At 45.7% G+C, this 25832-nt stretch overlaps 3 protein-coding genes across 4 annotated transcripts; 2 read left to right on the top strand and 1 right to left on the bottom strand.

Annotated features, from left to right (window-relative positions):
* Nucleotides 1-90: 90 nt before the first annotated feature.
* Nucleotides 91-10062, top strand: TMX2 (thioredoxin related transmembrane protein 2). Of its 2 annotated transcripts, XM_003421339.4 has the most exons (8): nucleotides 93-332; nucleotides 6148-6208; nucleotides 6441-6554; nucleotides 6846-6922; nucleotides 7308-7414; nucleotides 7585-7650; nucleotides 7744-7873; nucleotides 9148-10062. In XM_003421339.4, exons 1-8 carry the CDS (start codon nucleotides 144-146, stop codon nucleotides 9292-9294), a joined length of 891 nt encoding a protein of 296 aa, XP_003421387.1. In that variant the 5' UTR covers nucleotides 93-143; the 3' UTR covers nucleotides 9295-10062. The 2 variants fall into 2 exon arrangements, with proteins under 2 accessions (XP_023396310.1, XP_003421387.1); XM_023540542.2 differs by lacking the exon at nucleotides 9148-10062 and having other exon boundaries at nucleotides 91-332; nucleotides 7585-7639; nucleotides 7744-7868.
* A 111-nt stretch (nucleotides 10063-10173) lies between these two features.
* Nucleotides 10174-12696, top strand: SELENOH (selenoprotein H). The gene is made up of 4 exons (XM_003421379.4): nucleotides 10174-11038; nucleotides 11119-11264; nucleotides 11397-11527; nucleotides 12514-12696. The coding sequence occupies exons 1-3, from the start codon at nucleotides 10914-10916 to the stop codon at nucleotides 11495-11497; spliced, it is 372 nt and encodes a 123-aa protein (XP_003421427.2). The 5' UTR covers nucleotides 10174-10913; the 3' UTR covers nucleotides 11498-11527; nucleotides 12514-12696.
* Nucleotides 12697-13099: 403 nt separating this feature from the next.
* Nucleotides 13100-21191, bottom strand: BTBD18 (BTB domain containing 18). Its single transcript, XM_003421341.3, has 2 exons — nucleotides 19483-21191; nucleotides 13100-15942 (listed from the first exon to the last, which is right to left on the bottom strand). The coding sequence occupies exons 1-2, from the start codon at nucleotides 19604-19606 to the stop codon at nucleotides 13898-13900; spliced, it is 2169 nt and encodes a 722-aa protein (XP_003421389.1). The 5' UTR covers nucleotides 19607-21191; the 3' UTR covers nucleotides 13100-13897.
* Between the last annotated feature and the right edge of the window lie 4641 nt (nucleotides 21192-25832).

The raw sequence follows: 25832 nt of genomic DNA, 5'->3' as shown, positions 1-25832 counted from the left end.
ACCAGCAGATCCAATAGACATCTATTTCCGGGTCAATAGGCGGTGCATCCGAGACTTGGTCCAATGGGAACTTCAAGTGGTGTGGGGGCGGGTACCAGACCAGCATACGCCGGTGAGCAGCGGGCGCCGCAAGGGCCGAAAAGATGGCGGTCTTGGCGCCTTTAATTGCATTGGTGTATTCGGTGCCTCGACTTTCACGATGGTTGGCCCGACCTTACTATCTCCTGTCAGCCCTGCTGTCCGCCTCGTTCTTACTCGTGAGGAAACTGCCGCCGCTCTGCCACAGTCTCCCCACGCAACGCGAAGACGGCAACCCGTGTGACTTTGACTGGGTGAGCGACCCCTGCCTGGGACCCCGCGACCTTGAAGCTCCTTGCCCCAGCGGCCACATTTGGGAGTCCCAGGCTTCACCTTTTTGAGGACATCTGAGGTCCCGAACCTGTCACGGACTTATAGGCTATTAGAGCGTAGGGCCCGGACCGTCATTGAGTCTAAGATGGGAGTACAGGAAAGAATGACGTCTCGGAGTTGTACAGTCCGTTAGTTATAGAGCCTGCCCAGCAGCCCAGACTCTGGTCCAGGGTTTTTTCCGTCTCACTATTCATAGTCGTTAACTGCCCTGCCAAAACTTTTACAACGTTTTACAGTTTTTAAAGCTCTTTGCTGCATGTGATGTAAAGCCTCTTATTTGGGTAGATGAGGCAAGTAATAGTATTATGTTTTATTGGTGTAGAAATTGGTCTCAGCATGGTTAGGCGACTTGTCCAAGGTCATACAACTACTGAGTGGCTGGCCTTGAAACCACTCTTCTGTCCATAGTACTTGCACAGTTTCTTAACAACAACAAAAAAGCTGCCGTCAATTCCGACTCATAGTGACCCTATGGGACAGAATAACACTGCTGTCGAGTCGATTCTGACTCATAGCGACCTGATAGGACAGGGTAGAACTGCCCCATAGGATTTCCAAGGAGCAGCTGATGGGTTCAAACAGCTGACCTTTTGGGTAGCAGCTGTTGCTCTTAACCACTGCGGAACTGGGGCTCTGCATATTCTGTTAGTTATTTCTGAGTTTTGTAAACAGTTCCAGAGTTCATATTGGCGTTTGGAACCCACCGAGCGCGGATCCATGGGAGAAGGACCTGGCGATTTGCTCCCGTAAAGATTACAGCCTAGAAAACCTTGTGGGGCAGTTCTACTCTTTCACATGGTGTCACTATGAGTTGAAATTGAACTCCATGGCACCCAATAGCAACAACAACATACAATGTACCAGGCACTATTGCTGGGTCCTGAGAGTGCAGAGACAAAACTGTTAGGCTTCATGTAAAGGGAACGTGAAAAGTACGTTGGAAAGCAATATAGAAAGCCTCTTGCTGTGCTCTTGAGTAGGATGGAGGGACTGCTCAGAAAAATGAGTTAAAGCCTTATGCCCACTGCTGTATATATAGCAGGATATGTGTTCTGATGAGGGAGAGTCATCCTGAATTTTTGTCTTTTTTCCAGTCCCCAAAATGAGTCTGGACCTTTACCCAGCACCCATTCCCTTACTTTCTCCCTCCGTCCTGTTTACTCTTTTATGTTTCCTTTGCCCTTTCCAAGACTGTATTATTGATTAGTTCAAATGTGCCTGTGCTGTTTCAAAAGATCTTATTTTTATCTGGTACTCTATACCACTTAAACAAAAATGGGACTGAAAAGGATAAGAGAATAGTAGTGAAGATTTTAATAAACATGTTGTTAGTTGCCGTGGAGTTGATTCCAACTAATAATGAAGGACTCTATAGGACAGAGTAGAGCTGCCTCACAGGGATTCCAAGGCTGTAATCTTTACGGAATGCCATATCTTTCTCCCATGGAGGGGGCTGGTGAGTTGGAACTGCTGATCTTTCAGTTAGCAGCTGAGCACTTAACCACTGCACCACCAGTACTTTTTGAGGTACCTCTGGGTGGGTTCAAACCACCAACCATTTGGCTAGTTGTCAAGCGTTTAATCATTTGCGCCACCCAGCCACTCCTTTAATAAACATAGAGACCTTTTATACGTAGTAAGTCCCTGGGTTATATGAAAGTCAGACTTACTGACAACTCATACTTCTGGGTTATGATGGTCAGACTTACAACTTGTGCTTGCCCTTTAATGTTGTGTAAATTTGCCCTCACTTTGAAATGATTGAGTCAGCTCTTACAACAAATTCTTCACCATAGTCACCTTTGCTCATGCAACTTTCAAATCACTGAAAAGACTTTGAGCGTTTACTTGCACTGAAAAAAAAAAACACCCAAACTCGTTGCTGTCGAATTGATTCCGACTCAGAGTCTATAGGACAGAGTACAACTGTCCCATAGGGTTTCCAAGGAGCAGCTGGTGGATTTGAACTGCCAACCTTTTGCTTAGCAGTCGAATTCTTAAAAGAACCATATGTACCTGTTCTCACTTACCTACAAATTTGACTTAAAGACACACTTAGGATCGGATCTCATTCATAACCCTGGGACTGCCTGTCTCTCTAGAGCGTTGTCTGATAATAACAAAATACTGGAAGGTTTTATGTTCTATTATTACTCTGCCAGAATTTCTTTTTTTTAGTCACTTGACTATAATAGCCCTCCTGGCACAGTGGTTAAGAGCTTGGCTGCTAACCAAAAGGTTGGCAGTTCGAACCACCAGTTGTTCCTTGGAAACCCTATGGGGCAGCTCTGCTCACTCCTGTAGGGTCACTATGAGTTGGAATCGACTGGACAGTAACAGATTTGTTTGTTTATTTTAACTATAGTTGCCAGTTTTTATTTTCTAGGATAATTCTTGTTTTACTGATTTATCTTGGTGATTGGGAAGTTAGAGTATTAGAATAATATTAGCAGCATTAACAGATAAACTTCAAAGTTCCAGTGGTTTAACAGAATAAGAGTTTATTTCTGTTAATTAAAGGGAAAGAATCAAGCATTTATTTTGCCTTTCCTGTATGTCATGTCTTTTAGGGCAACCAAAGAATCGATAAGGGAAATTTGATTTTTTAATAAAAGAATTTGAGTTAATACAGAAGGAATGATAGAATTTAAAAATCATCTTTTAGCAACCCTGAATGAAGTAATGAATCTAGGCAGTGCTCACCTGTGGATGCTGAAATCATCAGATAAAAAGTCGATGTGTCTCCTGAAGTGATGTACCACCTGTGATGTATTTTTGCCAAAAGATTTGGATTTCACTGTATTCAGACCTCGAGATCTCATTCCCACTTTATAAGAAATATGGCAGATAGGGGATCATTATCAGAACACATGCCATGAGTCCAGAAAGTGGCAAAGTTGACAGCATCAGTGACTGAATGTCATCCGCAGATACATAGCATGGGGTAAAAAGGGAAATTAAAGAGATCAAAGAAACATACCAGTTAAATGCCATGTGTGCATGTTGCTTGAATCCTAACTTGAACAAACAACTGTACAGACATTTTGAGACAATCAGGATCCTGTGAATAAGGGCCAAGTATTAGATGAAAAAAAATTTTTTTTTTTTATTAGATGACAGCAAGAAACTATTATGTTAAGTGTGATAATATATTGTGGTTTTGTTTTTTTAAAAAAAGTCCTTATCTGTAAGAGATGCCTGTTGATGTATTTACAGGTAAGAGGATAGAGCTGGAATTTCTTTCAATTTCCCCTGCAAAAGAAATAGGTAGCATGGATGAAATAGAACCAGATTAGCAAAATGTTGATTACTGTTGAAGCTGGGTGATAGGAGTTCATTAAAGTATCTGTCATTTGTGTATGTTGGAAAATTTCCATTCCGAAAAGTTTAAATGTAAGGAACACACAACAACCAAGAGAGCTTTGCTTCACTTAGTCAGTTTGAGACCTATGCTCCTTCTGTGGAAACCCTGGTGGCATAGTGGTTAAGACTTCAGCTGCTAACCAAAAGGTCCGTGGTTTGAATCCACCAGGTGCTCCTCGTAAACTCTATGGGGCAGTTCTACTCTGTCCAATAGGGTTGTTATGAGTTAGAATTGACTCCACGGCAGTAGGTGGGTTTCTTTTTTTTTGGCTGCTTCTGTTTTCGGTCAATATAGCCTTCAGGTCATCCCGCCATCACCCAGCCAGCAGATGAAAAAGGAAAGCTGGAACGTGAGGACATGTTGTCTCTACTGCCAGGGTGTGGAAGTGACATATCACCTCTGCTCACATTCCATTCAAAAGCGCTAGTGAAGTAATCCTACCTGGATGCAAGGAGATTGGGAGATAAAGGATAGCTGTTGTATGCCCAAGAGGAAGGGAAATGGGGTTTGGAGTACGTGTAGCCAGTCTTTGCCATAGACCCCATTCTCTATCTTTAGGGAATATTCCTCTGGCTGTTGGTTGACTCTGGGTGATGCAAACGATTAAGCACTTGGCTACTAACTGGAAGGTTGGCAGTTTGAATCCATCCAGAGGCACCTCAGAAGGAAGGCCTGGCAGTCTATTTCTGAAAAATCAGCCACTGAAAACCCCATGGAGCATAGTTCTTCTCTGATGCAAATGGGGTCACCATGAGTCAGAATCTACTCAATGGCAACTGGTTTTTGTTCCTTGGTTGACCACAGTCCCTGCTCTTTAAATTCGTCTTTCCACAGTTTTAAGTTCCAAGTCTAACCCATCCAATTTTATTCATGAAAACCCTTCCTATGTTTCTTTAAGGTGTAATGTTTACCAAGGCCTGTCATATTCCCCCGCTTTACATGTCCATATCTAAATCCAGTTTTTTTTTTTTTAATTAAGGCTGAAAACCTTTTTTTAAAAACCTAAGCCCCCTGAATCTCAGCTGTAAATCAGTCTGAAGTAATGATTTGAATCCCTGTATTGTATTACACAGGAGCCCTGGTGGTGCAGTGGTTAAGCGCTCAGCTGCCAACCAAAAGGTTGGTGGTTCCAACCCACCAGCCACGTCTTGGGAGAAAGGTGTGGCAGTCTGCTCCAAAGATTACAGACAGCCTTGGAAATCCTATGGGGCAGGTTTACTCTGTCTTACAAGGTTATTGGAAACCCTGGTGGCGTAGTGGTTAAGTGCAACGGCTGCTAACCAAAGGGTTGGCAGTTTGAATCCACGAGGCGCTCCTTGGAAACTCTACGGGGCAGTTCTACTCTGTCCCGTAGGGTCGCTATGAATTGGAATCGATTTGATGGCACTGGGTTTGCTTTTGGTTATAGGGTCGCTATGAGTCAGAATCGACTCTGTGGCAACTAGCTTATTATATACATGTAAAACCAAAAAAAAACAAACCCAGTGCCATCGAGTCAATTCCGACTCATAGCGACCCTGTAGGATAAACGTGGCAAAGAAATGAACAAGATAATTCCAAAGAGTGATGACTACAATGAATACCAAGAACTACATGTATATGTAGTATATATACTACATACATATACATGTGTATATGTAGTTCTTGTTATGTATGTATAGTGTATATACTACATATATGTACATGTATACATGTAGTTTTTGTTGTTCATTGCAGTTATCACTTTGGAATTATCTTGTTCATTTCTTTGCCGTGTTTATTGTCTGCCTCGTGCTCACACAGGGCTTATATTTTAGAGGGTGAGAAAGAACTGTAAACCGAAGGTATTGAAATAGGCCTTAACAAGCTCTGAAAGGCACCTTTCAGTTCTCGAATTATAATAGAGATGCAGATTATCGCTATGGATATCGCGTGGAGAGGAATGACTTAATCAAAACCAACAAATGGAATAGCCAGATATTGTATTAATGGGATATTACCGATAAAGTTTCCCTAGAAAAGTTTTATTTTATTAGAGTCCCACTAATTTGGTTAAAATAGTATCTTACATGTGTACACCCTATCATACTTTATACAACCCTTTCATATCCATTGTCTCATTTAATCCTCACAATAGCAATTTGAAAGATGCTATTCAGTTGAGGAAATCAAAGCTCAGAGGTTAAGTGATTTGGTGAAAGGCGCCCAGTCAGGTTGTGGCAGGGTGGAACCTGAATCTAGATCTTCTGTCCAGTGTTTTTCCAGCCTCACCTGAGCTGACTCCCATTATCTGGTAATTTGGATCTCTGTTGGGTTTTATTCCATATTTGACTGCCTTGTCTTTTGGTCAGTCCTCTCGTCACGGCATTTCTGTTGCTTTGATTCTGTTGCAGAGAGAAGTGGAGATCCTGATGTTTCTCAGTGCCATTGTGATGATGAAGAACCGCAGATCCAGTAAGTGTGGCTGGCTTCTCAGTCTCTCGGGGAGGAGAGTGCCCTCTGGAGGTGTTTTCCTTTGTGTTAGGAGAGGGGCGTTATATGGTGAACTGGTCCCACGTTCCGTGCCAAGGCTGAATTTGATTCTTGGGCTTCCCACCCCCTTTTCAAACTGCCCCAGGAAGAGGGACAAATAATGGGATGTAGGCACGTGCAGCTCAGCCTGACCTGTGACATTTCTGTGTTTCAGTCACCGTGGAGCAACATATAGGCAACATCTTCATGTTTAGTAAAGTGGCCAACGCTATTCTTTTCTTCCGCCTGGATATTCGCATGGGCCTGCTTTATATCACACTCTGCATAGGTGAGGAGACTGCCTTTGTAAGATTACGTTGGATAGAGGCTTGGTTGTGGGAGCCAGATTCCAATCCCAATCCAGTTTCTCCGCACCCTTCTTGCTTTTTTCTTGCACCTAATTAATGATGTGTGTAGCTCAGATGACTAGAGCCTGCAGAGACTTAAGAGAAAAGGAATGTATCCTACATATGTTTACAAAGTATATTCTTTGGTAGCTGAAATCTTTGAGTTGGTTTGGAAGTAAACCCGCTGCCCAAGGACTTACTGGTTTCCTCTGCCATCTTCTTTTTGTCTTTAGTGTTCCTGATGACCTGCAAACCCCCCCTGTACATGGGCCCTGAGTACATCAAATACTTCAACGATAAAACCATTGACGTGAGTGCCCTCCTCCCTTCTCTGTATTGGGCCCTGGTGGGTGATTTTGTAATTGTGCTCTCTGTTCACTAGGAGGAGCAGTGGTTCCTCAGGATGGAAGTCAGGGGCAATGCGGCTTATCATGTGAGCTAGAGAAGTGGGTTAAGTGCTGTAGCTGCAAACCAAAGGGTCGGCATTTCGAATCCACCAGGCGCTCCTTGGAAACTCTATGGGGCAGTTCTACTCTCTCCTATAGGGTCGCTATGAGTCGGAATCGACTTGATGGCACTGGGTTTTTTTAGAGAAGAGGGGAGAGGGGAAGCCAGAATGAGAAATGGAACGCTGAAGTCTGAGCTTTCACAGGAGCCTGTGTGATCCAGCTCACTCTCCCTTCCCTGTGTGGCAGGAAGAGCTGGAGCGGGATAAGAGGGTCACTTGGATTGTGGAGTTCTTTGCCAATTGGTCCAGCGACTGCCAATCATTTGCTCCTATCTATGCTGACCTCTCCCTCAAGTGAGTAGTACAAGGGAGAGAGATTATGATGGAAATTGAGATGCTGCACCTCCCCGCTTATTGTTTTTGGCCTTGATTTTGTACATTGTCGCCAACCAGAGTTGTCCCCCTACCCTTCCCTTGAGCCGTTCTCTTTTCCTTCAGTATGTTAAATAATATATTCTTCTCAGGTACAACTGTACGGGGCTAAATTTTGGGAAGGTGGACGTTGGCCGCTACACTGATGTTAGTACACGGTATGTAAGGACCTGGGCAGAGGGTCTGAGCAGGGAATCTCTTTGCCTGATGTACATAGATGCATTTTATGGAGTCCTTTCTGGGCCCTGTAGGTACAAAGTGAGCACATCGCCCCTCACCAAGCAGCTCCCTACCCTGATCCTGTTCCAAGGTGGCAAGGAGGTAATGCGGCGGCCACAGATTGACAAGAAAGGGCGAGCTGTCTCTTGGACCTTCTCTGAGGTACTTTGAAAGGATGGGCATCTCGTCTGGAGAAGGGTGTGGGACAGTAGATGGAACTCAACCTGGGTTTGGCTGTCAGTTCTGCCACCTGTCCGCTGGCTTTGAAAGCATGGACTAGTTACTAGACCTCATTCGTTAATTCACTTAGCAAATTTATATTATGCTTCTACTATGTGCCAGACTTACTAGTACTAAAATCCCCACTGCTGTCAAGTCGATTCCGACTCATAGCGACCCTATAGGATAGAGTAGAACTGCCCTGTAGAGTTTCCAAGGAGCGCCTGGCGGATATGAACTGCTGACCCTTTGGTTAGCATCCGTAGCACTTAACTACTACAACACCTAAAGGAAACAGTTATTAGTAAGACTCAGTCCCTGAGGCTCTGCACCTATGACATGTAGGCCTTAGGTTCCTCGTTGGTAAGTCGGGGACAGTAACACCTGACTCAGGGTCATTTTGCAGATTGCATTAAGTAATGTACATATAACTCTCGGCACAGTGATTGGCACATAATTGTTGTTGTTGTTACATGCAGCTAAGTCGGTTCCAACTCATAGTGACTCTAAGTACGATAGAATGAATCATGGCCTGGTCCTGTGCCATCCTCACAATTGTTACTATGTTTGAGCTCATTGTTGCAGCCACCATGTCAGTCCACTTATTGAGGGGCTTCTTTTACACTGACCCCTCTGCTTTACCAAGCATGATGTTCTTCTCCAGGGACTGGTTGCTCCTAATAACATGTCCAAAGTACATGAGATGAAGTCTTGCCATGTTTACTTCTAAGGAGCACTCGGACTGTACTTCTTCCAAGACAGATTGGTTTGTTCTTCTGGCAGTTCATCGTATATTCAGTATTCTTCACCAACACCAGAACTCAAAGGCATCAGTTCTTTGAATTGACTAATTAGGCACATAATAGGCACTTATTAGTTGACTTTCCCCAGGTACCCAAAAAAGATGAAGGTTTAGGGGAGGTTTCTGTCCTTTGGTTCCTTCTTCCCAAAAGTGTGTCTAAATGGAGTCCCTGCATGGTGTAAACGGTTCATTTGCTCTGCCGCTAACTGCAAGTTCACTCAAAGATGCCTTGGAAGAAAGGCCTGGCCATCTACTTTAGAAAATCAGCTTTGAAAACCCCTTGGAGCACAGTTCTGCTCTAACACACAAGGGGTTGACATGGGTCAGAGTTCATTTGAAAGCACCTCGTTCCCAAGAGGGGCTCTTAACTCTCCCTTCCAGACTGAACCCTGATGGGTGCATCTCTTTTACACAGGAGAGTGTAATCCGAGAATTCAGCTTGAATGAGCTATACCAGCGGGCCAAGAAGCTGTCAAAAGCTGGAGACCACATCCCTGAGGAGAGGCCTGAGGCCCCAGCTCCCACAACAGTGCCAGATGGGGAAAATAAGAAGGACAAATAGGAGCCCTGCCTTGTTAGTGCCTCTCTCCATCCAGCTCCTTCCCAGGCACCACTGAGGCCCTGAACCTCTGCATCCGCCACCCTTGCCTGAGGCCGTGGCCTTTGTTGTTTGTGCTTCCCCTGTTGGGTTGTGCCTGGGTGAGGCAGGGTGCTGCTTCTGATTTTAAAGAGGCAAGCAGGGAATTGTCATGCATTGTCCAGGGAGGCTTCCCCTGCCATGGCCAACTATCCATTTAATGGAGGAGAAATGGTTTCCCTTCAGGTTTGGATTTCTTTTTGTTTGTTTCTTTTTATCCCTGGCTTGGATCAGTGTGTCAGCTGTTGTCCAGCAGTCACACATCTCTACTGCGCTGTGGTCTCATTATGCCTCTTAGTGGACCCATACAGCCTACTTAGATTAAACACTAACATATGATACCGGGGTACAGAGTCAGCGCTTAAGATTTTTCCTTACAGGTCTCAAGGACCCTTGCTTCCCTAGGCCCTTCTGGCTTGGTCTATGGCCTTCATTAAAAAGCATAAGCCTAACTTTGTCACTGCTCCCGAGGAAAGACCTTTACTCACAGAGTTTTCATCTTTGAGGGTACTATTGAATAATGCCTCAACTTCATGGGGGTTGGAGGAGGGGTATAGAGGCTTTGTATGGTGGGGCCTAGGGGAAAAAATCCTGGGCAGGATTGGGGTTTCTATTACCTCAACAACCCAATTTCGATTATCCCACCTTCATTTGACGGTTTTCCATAATAAAAAGACTGAGGTTTCCTTTTGATTGGCGTTTGTGTGTTTCTCTTGTATTAGAAAAAAGGACAGGCAAAATCTGATTCCATCAAATGCCGGGCCTTTGTCTCCAGGATTGATAAGAGTAGGGGAAAGCTAATACCTGTAAGGGAGCAGCGGCGGTTCAGTGGTGGAAATCTTGCCCTTCCGTGCGAGAAACCCGAGTTTGATTGCCAGCCAGTGCACCTCATGCACAGCCAACCCCACTCCCAACCCCCTCAGTGGCGGCTTGCCTGCGGAACAAGTTTCAGCAAAGCTCCCGGACTAATACGACTAGGAAGAAAGGCCTGGTGATCTACTGAAAAGCAGCTAATGAAAACCTTATGGATCACAGAGGTCTGATCATGCGGGTGGTACGGGAGCAGGCAGCTTTTCTGTTGTGCATGGGGTGGGTTACTGTGAGTTAGGATGTCAGTCAGCTAACAGTTTCCTTAGTCCAGAGTTCAGACCGCCTGGCGTTAGGAGGACTAGGCTATTGGCGGGTCCACGGTTCCCAGGGAGGAGGGCTTGGGGACACAGGGTTGTGGCACATACGGTGTGTTTTCACTGCCAGACTTGCCTTCAGAGCTACCTAGTCCCAGTCCCCTTCCTCTTTGTGCCTTCCCGGCACCCCCCGCCTGCAGAGTGGTTGTGCCCGAAAGTCCCGCCTCCAGACCTCACGTGTGCGCCGCAGGCCACGCTTTCCGCCGCCTCTGCAGCGGCTTCGTGCTCCGCAGCGGAAGTTTCTGCCCTTCGTCTGGGCTGCAGAGCGAGGGCCTCCGTTGTCCCGTTCTGCTCAGCGGTCAGTCTCGTGTACCCCCTCTCCCCACAATCCGCTTTGTTCCCCGCCGGGCTCCAGGCGCCATGGCTTCCCGCGGAAGGAAGCGGAAGGCTGAGGCGGCGGTGGCGGCGGCGGCGGCGGAGAAGCGGGAGAAGCCGGTTGGCGGCCAGGCGGCAGCGGAGGAGGTGGTCGTCATCATCGAGCATTGGTGAGGCCCTGGAGAGTCCTGGGGGGCCGGGAACGGCGCGGACCGAGGGCCCCGTCCCTGACCTTTCCGTTTCTTCGTAGCACAAGCTGACGCGTCTACGGGCGCAACGCCGCGGCCCTGAGCCAGGCGCTGCGCCTGGAGGCCCCTGAGCTTTCAGTGAAGGTGAACCCCTCCAAACCGCGGAGGGGCAGCTTCGAGGTGACGCTGCAGCGCCCGGACGGCAGCAGTGAGTGCGGTCCCGGGGGGGAAGGCACGGGGTCCGAGCGAGGAAAAGCTGGTCTCAGAAGCCGCGGCCACCTCGGGGAGAGAGACTGGGGAACCAGTCTCACGGTAACTGCTGTGTTCGGCCCTTTCCCAGGTGCGGAGCTCTGGACTGGCATTAAGAAGGGGCCCCCACGCAAGCTCAAATTCCCCGAGCCTCAGGAGGTGGTGGAGGAGCTGAAGAAGTACCTTCCGTAGGGAGGTTTGGGCAGAACGCCTCAAGCCGAGGTTTGAAATGGGGAGCGAGGAGGGGGAGGGGGATGTTGATGGGGTGGCTACTTGCAAAGCAGCCCTTAGTATTAAAACTCATTCCACACGGGATTTGCATTTTCATAACTCTTTTACTTGATCTCAGGATTTCGTCTTTGGGGGAATGTCCCTGCCCGCTTTTACTGGCAGGAAAAAATTGAAATGGGTAAAAAACTACTGTCTCCTGTGCCCTTCTACAAAGTGTTAGCTTCATCTTTCATTCCTTGAACCAAGCTGTAGACTACTAATGGTAATGTGATTCTCTGTAGAAGTGCAATTTATGCCTGTCCGCCGTGCAGTTCTGCATTTATTTAAAAAATCTCCGTATTTCCGATGGTGTTATATATTTTTAATTCTTTCAACAGGTTGTAAATTTTATTAGTTCCCTCATTGAGAAGTTAAAATCTTTGATAGGTGTTTTTGTATGAGTAGAAATTTCCCCCTTTTACTGGCAGAAATTTTTTACTTCATGTATGTTTGGAGCCTTGGTGGTACAGTGGTTAAGTGTTCAGCTGCTAATCAAAAGGTCAGCAGTTCAAATCCACCAGCTGCTTCTTGGAAACTCCATGGGGCAGTTCTGCTCTGTCCTGTAGGGTCCCTATGAGTTGGAATCGACTGGATGGCAACGGGTTTGGTTTGGTTTGATGTATGCTTACCCCTGTACTCCCTCCCTGGCCTGCCCCCACCCACCCAGTTGTTACTCCTATGTTCTGTTAGTTGTCTAGAGTTACTGTCAACGCTGCATTAGAGTACTGTCACTCCTGGTCACAAGGATTTGACCTTGTCTTTATCTCTAGGGCTTCATGCAGTGCTTTGGCATGTTAGGTGCTTAACCATTTGGGGGCAAGATGTGATGCTTGGGCTCCTGGGTTTGGGGGTTTACAGGTGGAGGTAAAGACATCTTCCTCAGGCTTTATGATTGCTTGGGTCCCTTCTTTAACCTTTTTCCCTTCTCACATTTGCAGCCTTCTGTCCCTGGTGATGTTGGAGCATTTATGACGGAACATGGCCAAACCTCAGTCATGTGCCTGAAGCCACGGTTTCTTCCCCTCCAGAAATGATGGTTCAGTTGTGAGGCAGCCTTCTAGTAAGGCACTGCAGAAGTTCTTGGATTTGCTTTTTTTAATAAAAGTTCTTGTTATAAAGTATTTGAGTAATGGAGTTAAAGTTAATTGTATGATAAGGGATGTACAAAAGCTAGCCTTGTGGGATTGGGCTTCCTTGTATTTTTCATAGCCCAAGGTCACTATTTAATCTGGAACTCCTAGAGTCTCTGGGAGAGCATATGAAACGCAACAACTATGATAGAGAAGTAAATAATTTATTTTTTTTTTAAAAAAGCAAATAATCTGTTTCAGTTCACTTCTTTGAAGTGATGAACACAAGTGCATCCTCTTGGGCCCCCTGCAGAGGTTTTGGCTAGACTTCCCATACAGGTAGTCCCCCGGTTACGAACGAAACCAGTTCCCGTGTCTTTTAAGTGGAATTTGTATGTAAGTCGGAACAGGTGCATATGGTTCTTAGCCTTACATTAGCACAAGAAAAGGCTTAAAGCCTTCTCAATGATTTAAAAAGCTGCACCAGGAGCAAGTGAAGGTGATTGTGATGATGAATCTGTTGTGAGTATGGGTTGGTTCAATCCTTCCAAAGTGAGGGTGAGTTTATGTAACGTCAATGGGCAAGTACAAGCTATCAGTAAGTCGGACTTTCTATACTGGCAATAGGTAAGCTCCATACACATTTTAAACCCAAACCCATTGCCATCAAGTCGATTCTGACTCATAGTGACCCTATGGGACAAGAGAACTGCCTCATAAGGTTTCCAAGGAGTGGCTGGTGGATTCGAACTGATGACTTTTTGGTTAGCTCTTAACCACTGTGTCACCAGACTCTCCATATATATTAGGTTCTGGATAAAGTCCTTTGACTACCACTTGCTAGTATTCCACTACTAACACTGCTTCACCTTCTGGAACATTTTCTCTTAACAAAACCCACACCAGAGGGTGTTCTTTCTCAACTCTTCATGACTAGATGCCTTATGGCCTGGGAGACCTGGCCTTGCCTGTTATCTATGGCCTGCTGGTGTTGGGGACTACAGCTTATTTTTTCACTTGTCACTGACTGGAATATAGATTGCAGAAAAAAGACTTCATAATTTTCTACCCTTGGTACTGCGTGACTTCTGCCTGGCTCCCAAAGCTTGGGAGGGGAGGAGACCTACAAGGAGCCAGGAGTACACCTGCCTTTTGTGCTAAAATGGCATGTATTAGTCCCTCTGCCAGTGCACCTTTTGCTAGCTAACATTTCCCACCTTCCCAGGGCCCCTAGCCTGCCCTCCTCTCTCCACTACGTTAGTATATCTACCTCTGTGTCTGACTCTGAGGAAGGGTCGGGCCATACAGAGGGAAAACTGGTAGTCCCCAGCCTCCCCTCTGCTGTCCAGTCTACCACATCAACCTCTTCCTCTTCAGGGCTAGCAGGAAGTGGCCCCAGCAGCTCAGAGTTACGAGTCCCCTCACCTGCATCTGGTGCAGGGTGCAATACCTCACCCATAGTTAGGGGTACCTCCAGCCCCTTCTCCAGCCACTTTGAATAGGAAGGAGGGAGGTCTTCATAGGACCTTTGGGGAGGGTCAAGTGAATCAATGTGGAGAACTCTCTGACCATCCAGTGGCTGGGAGCTAGTAATTTCAAGGTCTGCACTCCAAGAGCCTCCCACTGAAAGTACCTCCCCTTCACTCATCTCTGAGGGCATGACAAGAGGGCTGAGGGGCTCGACTGGCTCTTTGTTCTCAGAGGGCATGATGAGGGGGCTGAGGGGCTCAACTGACTCTTTGTTACCGACAGGTTCCTTTTCCAGTCCTGTGAGCTCCCTGGGCCAGAGTTCCATGTCTGATAAACACCATTCTTCTCCTTCAATCCAGTTCTTCCCTGTTTCTGTTAGGTGGTAACTGGGGGTCCTGCAGCCCTCAGCCTGAGGGCTCTCCAGAGACCCCATAGGTGGCTCAATGACAGAGCCACACAGCATGAAGTCCAGTATCTCCTCCAGCTCACTGGTGGCAGCAGCACTTGTGATTCGGTACTCCTCAGCTTCACAGGGCTGCCCAAGCAAGGCTGTGTCAAGTGCATAGGGCTCTCTGCAGCCAATGTCTAACACTGGTTCCTTCCCTACCAGCTCTGGACTGGACTCAAACTCAGACTTCACCACTGGGGGGTTTGGGGAGCAGCTAGCAGAGAGCAGAATGTCTTGTAGCCTAGAGCACACAGGGGAGTCCTGACACAGGTCTATTTGAGCAGATGACATTTCCTGCTCGTTAACTGAAGATGACTGAGTCCCTGTAGGCTTTTCTAAGTCTTCCCCAGGTTCCTGGATCTGGAGGCTATCTTGAGAGTCTTTGTGGGGAGGCTCCTGCACCACCTCCCAGCACGTTCCATTAACAATCTTCCGAAGTTTCACTCTCCCAACCTGCCCCTCCTCCACAGAATCAGAGTTAGGGGCCCTGCCTTCAGGGCTCCACTTCTTGCTCCCAGCTGTCTTTCCAAGACCAGAGGGGCTTGGAGGACTCTGTAGAGGACTAGCTTTCCCTGGTTTCTGCTTGTCCTCTGGCACTTCTTTTTTAATACTCCTCTGCCGCCAAAGACGCCGGCCAGGAGCCGTGGACACTGAGCTGGGTCCGCTTAAAATGCTGGGAGTTTTGGATGTACACACATCAGGAGATGGCTTTGAGCGGCTTAGCCTGATCTTTCTGGGCAACAGTCTCTCGTCCACAGAGGGGTACAAGCTGGGTGGGGAAAGAGCTGTAGGACCAAGGTCAGGGTCACTCTTATTCTCCTTAGGCCCTTGACTGTGGCTTGATGGTGAAGAGCTTTTTTCTTGAGCTGGGCAGGCTCTGGCCCTCTTTTTGAGCAGAACAGTGCCAGACAAGTTCTCTGCGTTCTGTCGACTGCTCTTCTCCTGGGGGTCCTCTTCCTTCCCTGAGGACTTTAACCTAACTGTCCCAGAAGGACAAGGAGTCTGGTTAACAGGTAGTGGAGCTCGGGGGCGGCGGCTTGGTGCCACCACCCTGGCAGAGATTGGAGGTTGCAGGCACTCCCGGTTCAGTCTGCGGCCCTGAGGGGCCTTCACCAGCTTTCCATCCTCTAGCTGAAGGGATTCTAGCTCTGATACACGGAGCTGACGGGCAGCAGAGAGCACATCCTGGGCTTCTTCTCGAGATACTTCCATCTCTGAGGTGTAGAGGAAGTCCACCAACTTCCTAAGTGTCCTGATCTTCAGGCCCCCCAGCTCTAGCACCACCTTCCGACCCTGTGCTGGCCTCTCCCGCTCTAGGCGCTCTGTGAAGAAGGGGCTGCAGGCCGACAGGATGCAGCAATGGGCTGGGACTGCCTCACCTGCAGGGAAACCCAAACACTTTATCTCACGCAGACAGGCATGTTCATGGGCTAATCAAAGACGTTATTACCCAAAGGAACTGCCCCTTCTCCCATTTTCCATGGAAATCCAGGTAGGAGAAATCCGTTCCTCCTGCCTGCCTGGAACCGTCCACCATTACCTTTTGCCTCGCTAACTTGTTTTTGTCCTTCAAAGTCTAGCTTAGACATCATTTCCTTCAGAAAGTTTTTCTCTGGATTAGGTGCTCCTGGCCACAAAGAGATAGCTATCATATCTATACAGTTGCTGCGAGTTGGAATCGACAGCAACGGGTTTTTTTTTTTTTTTATATAGTTATTATAGCACTTGGCTATCTGTAATGGAATTGTCCATCTCCTTCACTAGACTGTAAGCTCTGTGAGGACACGGACCATGTCTCTCTTCTTCACTGAGGTACATTCACTGCTTGACACAAAACAGGATCAAATACTTGCTGAATAATTTTTTTTAACTTGCAAGAGTTTAAAAAATATTTTATAGAAGCAACTTGTCTAACACAAGGCATGAGCTCTGGAGGCAGACAATCAGGGTTCAACTCTCCTGAGCTCCAGCACTGCTACCAGGCAGTAGTCTGTCTGGAGCTCCCTTCTCTCAGATCCATACTTCTGCTCAGATCTCTCTCCTGAGAGATTAAACACACAACAGCCTGTATATGTGGATGTCTTGCAAGCACTTCTTATACAACCTTTCCAGAAAATTAACTCATCATTCCCTACCTCCAAAAAGCCTCCTGTATGTTTCCTACTTTGAAATAAGGTATCACATTCACCCAGTTGCTCAGGTTTGAAAACTAGAAGTCATCTTTGATTCTTCCCTATCCTCTATTCACCTCATCTAATTAAAAAAAAAAAAAAGCCAATACTTCTTGAGTGCTTATTATGTGCCAGGCATTGTTCTAAGGGTTTTACCAGTGACCAATTCATTTCCTGTTCACTGCAACCCTGTGAAGTAGCTACTGTTATTATAGATGAGTGAACTGAGGCATATTAACTAACATGCCCGTGATTATATAGTTCGTAAGCAGCAGAGTCTGTGGGTGGTGCAAGTGGTTTGCAAACCCACCCACCCAGAAGAAAGGCTTGGTTATCTGCTTCCTTAAACATTATAGTCAAGAAAAACTTAAGGAGCAGTTCTACTCTGTAACACCTGTAACATGGGTTACCATGAGTTGGAATTGAAGGCAATGAGTTTGGTTTTTTTTTTTTTTTTTTGAAGTAGAAGAGTCAAGATTTGAACCCAGGGAGCCTGGCTATAGAGCCCAGGCTTTTAACCTCTTAAATTTTATAAATTCTCATTAATAGCTCATAAGCCATACATTTCTCTCCATTCTTAATACCACTACCTTAGGCCACCATCCTCTCCTGGATTATAACAGCCTGTCTGGGCTCATCAACAATCCAATAATTCTTCACACACAGCCAGAGTGCTGTTTCTAAAGCAGGTATGTGATCATGTCATCTGCTTAAAACCTTTCAATACATTTCCCAGTGTCCTGAAGGCAAGTCCTACTCTTCTGCTTGTGTATGACCTCCGGACCTTACACGACTGCTTTTTCTCCAGCCACATCTCCAGTGCCTACTGTGGTCTGTGCTCCAGCCATACTGAACCACTCACATCCCTGCTGACATCTCTGGACCTCTTTACATGCTGTTCTCTCTGCCTGGAAAAATCTTTCCCCACTTGCTCCTACTTCTGTTTCTCCTGCAAGTCATTTCCCTCAAGAGAATTTCCTCAACCCTACCTCTAAACTTTCCCAAATGTGTGAGTTATTCCTTTTTTGTATTCCTTCCTGTATCAGCCTATAACCAAAAACAAAAACCCGCTACCATCAAGTCGATTCCAACTCAGTGACTCTATAGGACAGGATGTAATCTTTACAGAAGCAGACTGCCACATCTTTCTCCCATGAAGTGACTAGTGGGTTCGAACCATCAACCTTTTGTTTAGCAGTGAAATGGTTAACCACTGTGCCACCAGGGCTCCTTCATCAGCCTAAACTTAGCCCATTATTTACAGTCCCATAAAAAACCCACTGCTGTTGATTCTGACTCAGAGGTACCTTACAGGACAGAGTAGAACTGCCCCATAGGGTTTCCAGGGCGTAATCTTTACAGAAGCAGACTGCCATATCTTTTCTCCCACAGAGCAGCTGGTGTGTTCAAACCATTGACCTTTTGCTTAGCAGCCAAGTGCTTAACCACTGTGCCGGGGATTATTCATTATACTGCGTAGTAATTGACTGGTTACTTAAATGTCTCCCCGTTGCATGATTTCCTAAGAGCAGGGACCTCATATATACCACTAGCCACTCCTCGAAACCCTATGGGGCAGATCTACTCTGTCCTATAGGGTTACTATGAGTCAGAATTCACTTGATGGCAATGGGGTATACATGGTATACCCACAGTAGTACAGTTTTTGGTATACACCAAACACAAACCTATTGTCACCAAATCAATTCTGACTTATAGTAGCCTTAAATGACAGAGTAGAACTGCCCCATAGGGTTTCCAAGGAGTGGCTGATGGATTCGAACTGCCAACCTTTTGGTTAGCAGCCAAGCTCTTAACCACTGTATTTGGTGCACAACAGACAATAGTTTTTTTGCTTGCTTGTTTTGAATTAAATGAATCCCAGCTCTGCACTTACTAATAGAACCAACGGGCAAGTCACTTAACTCTCTAGGCATCAATTTGCTCATCTGTGGAACTGGAACTGTATAATATTACTTACTTCCCAAGTTGTTATGAGAATCAAAGGAAATACTAAACTGTATCACTATGAGTCAGAATTGACTCGACGGCAGTGGGTGTTTTATGTGCTCTGCAAAGTGTAGAGGGCTACACACTGTTGGTTGTCAAGATCCTTTTATAAATGAAGAGACAGTGTCCCTGAGAGATGAAGTTACCTGTCCATTTGTAACTTCATTACAAAATAACAAAGCTAGGACTTAATTTAGGCCATCTGACTCCTAGTCTTGGGCTTTTTACCAGGTTCCACCTCATGCTGATTTACTATTTCAAGTATGAAGGGGAGGGGTGGGAATAAGCTATACATTTTTAGCTCTAACGACAACAAAAAAATCACCAATTTGAGGGCAAGGGGGAAAAAAACTTTAGCAACAACTTCACAAGAAAATAGGAAAATATGAAATAGCATCATCTAATGCTTATACTGTGCTTAGTACATTCAAAGCACTGTTCTATATGCTTTGTATATGTTAACTCTTCATCCTCCCAACCACTCCATTAGGATACTATCCACCTTTTATTAGAATTTCTTTGTTTAAAAAACTTTAAAATTAATTTCATTTTTCAAGAGAAAAGCCCAGTCACAATTTTATTCTTGAAAACGGTAACTGTCCCAGAAACTGTTCCTTTCTAAGTAGCTTATGGTGCTCAAAGACGATATAATACATTTTCCCGGTTTTATCCTACCCTAGCCCTAATCTTATCCTATTCTCTGGTGAGTTTTCAACTGAGTCCCTACCAGTCTCTTACCTTCTGCCTGCAGTAGGACATCACAGAACACACCAGTCTGCTGCTGGTGATGAAGCTGCAAAAAGGCTAGTCGAAGGAACCGGGGGTTCCTGTATAGGATTTTAGTGCTGGCTGGAGAATACATGTTGGTATTGTTAACAAACCTCCTAGGTTTTCACAGGTCAGATTCCTGTGGGTGAGATAATACATTTCAGAGGCATGATTATACCTAATTTGCTTTTTGTCTTTGAAATGGCAGGGACATGCTGGAAGTGAGAGATACAGCATAAAGTTGAGAAGTATCAGCCTATAAATTATGCCAAGGATATCTCAAGAAAGTAGAACATGATCACAATAGTTACATGTGGGAGCTCAGAGATAAATCTAGGTTTGAATCTTGGCTTTCCTGTTCATTAGCCTAGCTGTATGATCTAAGCCAAATGACTTAACTACTCTTGAGTCTCACTTTTCTCATCTATGTGAATGGTAATAGTATGGGAATGATAATAGAAGTACTTATAATGATAAGTGCTTACAAAGTTATTTTAAAGATTAAATGAGCCAATGCATGTAAAATTGATTGCTTAGCACAGTGAGTGCCTGGCGCATAACAACTATTGCCCCAAAATGGTAGCCATTATTATTCTCATTCACGTTATTACTGAAACTCAGCTCCTGCTGTGCTGAATACTGATACTCTTCCTGAGCACCACCTTCCAGGTCCGTGGATATAATTCTCAGTTTAACACTTTTAAAAAGACAATATTGAGTATAAAATTAGCTCCAGTAAGTCCCACACACCTTTTCTCTGAACTCTTATCGCACTAACCAGCAGAGGGTGCACAATAAAGAAGTGAAGCTGCTGGGCTAGGTGGGAAGGTCTCCACAGAAATAAGGATATTGGGCACTCTTAGTTCAGGTGTTCTTGGATAAAGTGCGCCTGTGGGACCCTGGCAATTGGTGAAGAATTTGGCCTTTAGGTTTGTCAGTCTGGCTAATTACCTGGATAGCAACAGAGCAAAGAGAGTTAAGCGCTCTACCCTTCTCAAAGCAAGCTGGATATCCTGATTTTAGGCTTAGTACACTTCCAGATTTTTACACTGAAACCCCACACTCACTGCACAGATGAATTTCTTTCCTGGCATGCAGTCTTCTGTCAGGTGGCACCGAGGGTCCAAAAAATTCAGGTCAAAACTATCAGGAAAGAAAAGATTGAAAAGGTAAATTAAGGAAAGGCAGGCTGGATGCTGATCAGAAACAGAGCCATGCGGGTGGAGGACGGCAGCTATTGCAAGGGCCCAAATTTATGCCCTGGGGGTGATTCTCCGCCCACTGGCGCCTGGCCTTGCCCCTAGACCCAACCTGGAATTGTTTTGCAGTAGGTGTTGCTCCTGTTGTCCTCTCTCTGCTGGGTCCCCAGGCCAGCCTGCCTTGCTTCCTCCCGAAGTGCAGCCTCGCACGTGGAAATTTGGCAAAGCAGCACAATGGCCAGAGCGGCTCCTCTCACCCTCCAGAACCAAGGCAAAAGGGGTTGGAGGAGAAATCAGGGCTTGAGTGGGCCCTGCAAAGCTGGGTGGCCGACCAGTCCCCGCGCCCGGCCCAACTCCTTTGACGAGACCTCTCGGCGCGAAGGTTTCTGGGAATGGAGAGTGGGTGATGGGAAGGCCCGAAATCAGGGTACGCCCTCACCGGCACCTGGCGCACAGGGTTTGCAGCCCCACCCTGACACGCTCCTACCGCTACGGGACCCAGCGCCCACATGCACCAGGTGGGGGGCGTGGCAGCGAGAGCTAGAGGCTACGCGGCCCGTGCCACAGGCCACGCGCCGCTGTCCTCGCGCAGAGAGCGTCGCCGGGCCCGACGTCCTTCCTCCTCCCCCCAGCCTCCGTCCTACGTCTGCTAAGTACGTCATCCCCATTGGCCGAGGGCGCCTGGGGGAGCCAATCAGAGAGGGAGGAGAGCTTTGGGCGGGAGGCTACGTCTTGAGGGACTTGCGGGCTGAGACGACATGGCTGGGCTGTGAGAGGTAGCGGGAAGGGCCAGCCGAAGTGGAATTCTGAAAGCCACCGTCTTTTCCCTGGGCCCTCTTAGGAACACCCTAGTAGGAGGGACAGGATACTCTATTAGGGCAGGCTCAAAGCGATTGAAGAACACCTCCTTCTTCCCCTAGGAGGAGCTGCAAATAACCTTAGTCAGGCTAAGAACTCTCCAGGCTTAATGGAAGAAAAAGCCCCCATATTCTAATCTAGATATCTCCCAAGGTCAGGGAATATTCCGGAACAAGGTCGTTGGGCTACTTTCTCAATTCAGTTTTTTTACTGATTCCACATCTCGGAGAACTGGTGACCAAGAGGGTTGCAGAAATCCCCTCAGGAGTGGCCGCTGGTGTCTGTTGAGAGGTGATTTGTTTAGCGCAGTTCCTGACTGGGAATAGCTGTTTTCACGGACGATGCTAAAAATTAAGGGATTGCAAGATTAAACATTTAGGATGCCAACCCGCGCTAGAAACCTCCTGGCCAGAGCTTCCGCTGTGCGCATTAGGACCCGGAGCCTGACTTCCGGTCCTGCCCTTCAGGTGTTGTACCCTGAAAAAAATGTCTGAATGCGAAGACACTGGTAGCATAGCGTGGTAAATCTAAACAGCAGCCCACCCTGAGGCCGACTGGAAGGAGAAGAGGCAGATGCCTAAGGAAAGGAGGACCTGAAAAGTAGAGAGGTGAGTAGTACAAAGTACTCAAGTATGTCTTCGTTGATAATTGCTATCTGACCCCTTTTCAGAAAGGATTTGAGATGGCAGACCCAAATATGGGAGGACGGGCGCACCTCCAAGTTAAGTAGTAGTTCTCCTAGTTTGAGGCCTTTTTTCTTAAGCCAGAAGAATAAAAGGAGCAGAAGATTTTCAGCTGCAGTTGTCATAGTTTAAAGAGGAAGCAATTCGTGAAAGGACATGAAACTTAGCAAGAGGAGGGCAGGTTTTAGATGTTGTTAACAGTATAAAGGAAAAAAGCTGACGGCAGAACAGTACTTGTTCATGGCATCCGTTCCTATAGAATCAAGACTTAGTTCAGTAGGTGGAGTCCCATATAGGTGAGTCTGTGGAAGTGGTAAGAAAAAATAGGTATACTATATCCCCTCAGAAATATATTGTCATCAGGATGAAATTAATTTTCAAGAAGTGGGGAAGAATCCCTTTTTTTTTCTTTCTTTTTTTAATCCTCCACCACTGTAGCTAAATTTTGTATTAGTAGAATTTCTAAGGGAAACGATCAATGGCCATTCCAGAGCTTCAAGAATGACAAACTTTGGATGATAACGTGTAGCCACCAGAGGGTAGAAAGGAGTAAAAATATTTTGTTTTCCTTCGTGTGGATGGCCAGTGTTTCTGTGGAGTTGATTTTGTTTTCATCTCTCTTCCTTGATATTTATAGTTTTAGAAGTAGATTCAGCATAGCACAGCACTTTGCATGATACAATAATTTAAATCTCTCTCAGTTCTTCCCTAATTTTTCACCATTTTAGGGTATTTTTTTTTTTGTGTGTGTGTGTGTGTGTATGTGGTGATGGTGGTAGGTGGGGAAGTTAAACTTTGAGGGTTGTAAAACCAAGCACTGAATGTAATATTTCATGCTTTAAAAACAAAGCAAAGCAACGCAAAGCAAAGCATGCAAAAAGAAAGAAAGAAAAAAAAATCCACAAACAAAAAACAACCCTGTGTCTCTAAAACATATCCTCAAACCCATTGTCTTGCCTCTGTTTTGACTGCTACCACCTTCATCTACTTCCCTATCTCTGTAACTTGACCACTGCAACAGCCTTTGAACTAGCTGACTTACTTTCACTTTTGACCCTCTTTAACTTGTTATATAAGCAGCCAAATCTTTTCAAAATGTGAGTTGGATCATAGCCTGTTGTAGCCCATTGCAGTGGAATTGATTCCAACTCACAGTGACCCTATAGGACAGAGTAGAACTGTCACATAGGGTTTCCAAGGCTGTAATATGTATGGAACCAGACTGCCACATCTTTCTCTGGAGGAGGGGCTGGTGGGTTTGAATTGCCATCCTTTTTGTTAGTGGCCGAGCACTTAACCATTGTACCACCAGGACTTCTCCTCTGACCCATGTTGTTGTTGTTAGGTGCCGTGGAGTCAGTTTCGACTCATAGTGACCCTATGTACAGCTGAACGAAACACCGCTCAGTCCAATGCCATCCTCACAATCTTTGTTATGCTTGAGCCCATTGTGGAAACCACTATGTCAATCCATCTCGTTAAGGGTCTCTCTTGTTTTCGCTGCTTCATATTCTGATCCCACTTCTCCCCCGTCCTCATTTCCAACATGCTCTGCCTGGCCTAGTATGTTTCAGCCCCACACTGCAGGGATTTGTCATTAGCAGTTACCTCTGCTTACTGCTCATATTTTTCTTCTAGTGGTTGACCTGTATTTATCACTCAAATTTCAACCTAAATGTCACCCTTTCAGAGTTTGTCTCTGACAGCCAATCTAGAGTAAGCCCCAAGTCATTCACATTCCCAACAGATTCTCATCAATCTGTTTTAAATTTCTGCATAGCATTCCATTCGACATTATCTTACTTATTAATCTTCTCTTCACAGCACCCCCCACCCCAGAATGTAAGATTTAAGAGAGCAGGAAACTTGCCTATCTTATCATTCTCCACATCTAGAAGAGTACCCGACTCAAAGTAGCTGCTCAAAATAACCCAAGTGGAACTAGTCTTTTTATTTCCTATTAACTGAGTGTAAATAATTTTTCCCTCAGTCAGTGAGTATTAATACTCGTGATGCTTTATTTGAAGATGGCTGTTTCAAATAAATTTAAATTTTACCATTTAATTATCTTTTTTGATTTGTGTATCATTTCATTTTGAATGTTATGTACAAATTTATTAATACTAAATGACTTGTCCAGAATTATACAACTAGTAAGCAAAAGAGATCTCATTCACTCATTCAGCTACTGCTAAATATGAGATATAAGGCTGAGCTCTAGGGATATACCATGAACAAGAAGGACAGTGGCCGTGTCTTTATGGACTCATCTTTTGGGGGAGAGACAAGAAAACATACTCATGCATTCACACACACATAAAAACATGGAAAAAAAAGACAAAATACTTGAAAGTTTTGAGTAATGACATGTGTAAGAAGTAAACAAGACTAATCCGTCTCGACAGTGAGCTGGGCTACTAACCAAAAGGTCAGCAGTTCAAATCCACCAGCTGCTCCTTGGAAACCCTGTGGAGCAGTTTTACTCTGTCCTATAGGGTCACTGGGAAACCCTGGTCGCATAGTGGTTAAGTGCTATGGCTGCTAACCAAGAGGTCAGCAGTTCAAATCTACCAGGCGCTCCTTGGATACTCTATGGGGCAGTTCTACTGTGTCCTATGGGGTCACTATGAGTCGGAATCGACTCAACTGCAGTGGAGTGGGTATAGGGTCGCTGTGAGTCAGAATTAATGGTAGTGGGTTTGGGTTTTTTTTTTTTAATCAAGCTCTAGAAAATTCTGTATAGAATATGGCTGTCATCTAGGAACCAATGAATAAACAAACATTTCTCTTTCTGATTGTTTCCTTTGATTATCATCTTTGGCTTTGGAACTTGCTATAGAGGACCAGGAAACCCTGGTGGTGTAGTGTTAAGTGCTGTGGCTGCTAACCAAAAGGTCAGCAGTTTGAATCCACCAGGTGCTCCTTGGAAACTGTATGGGGCAGTTCTACTCTGTCCTGTAGGGTCACTGTGAGTCAGAATCGACCCAATGGCAACAGGTTTTGGTTTATAGAGAACCAGGAATAGATGGAGAGTAGAGGTAGAAGTGGGGCCCGTGTGGCGCAGTGGTTAAAGCACTCAGCTGCTAACCAGAAGGTTGGCAGTTTGAACCCACTAGCCGCTCCTCAGGAGAAAAATGTGGCAGTCTGCTTCTGTAAAGATTTACAGCCTTGAAAACCCTGTGGGGCAGTTCTACTCTGTCCTCTAGGGTTGCTATGAGTTGCAATTGACTTGAAGACAGTGGATGTGTTTCTTTTTTTGGTTTAGAGGTAGAAGATATGAGAGAAGATTCTTAGATTATGTGTTAAGGACTATTTATTCTTTGTTATAATGTACTCATTTCCTACTATTCTTTGTTTAAAGCTCGTCAAACAAGTGCTGTGATGCATGGTTGATCTTCCAACACTTCTGAAAGAAATCGTTTTGGGCCACTACAGGCCAAATATGAGGGTCTGTAGTGGCACAGTGGTTAAGAGCTAACCAAAAGGTCAATGGTTTGAATCCACCAATTGCCCCTTGGAAACCTTGTGGGGCACTACGAGTTGCAATCAACTTGACAGCAGTGGGTTTTTGGTTTATGAG

This window comes from Loxodonta africana, chromosome 7 (assembly GCF_030014295.1).
Source record: "Loxodonta africana isolate mLoxAfr1 chromosome 7, mLoxAfr1.hap2, whole genome shotgun sequence".
In the NCBI taxonomy this organism is placed as follows: domain Eukaryota; kingdom Metazoa; phylum Chordata; class Mammalia; order Proboscidea; family Elephantidae; genus Loxodonta; species Loxodonta africana.
Note: the sequence above shows the minus strand (reverse complement) of the source record. Positions and strands in the feature narration are given on the sequence as shown.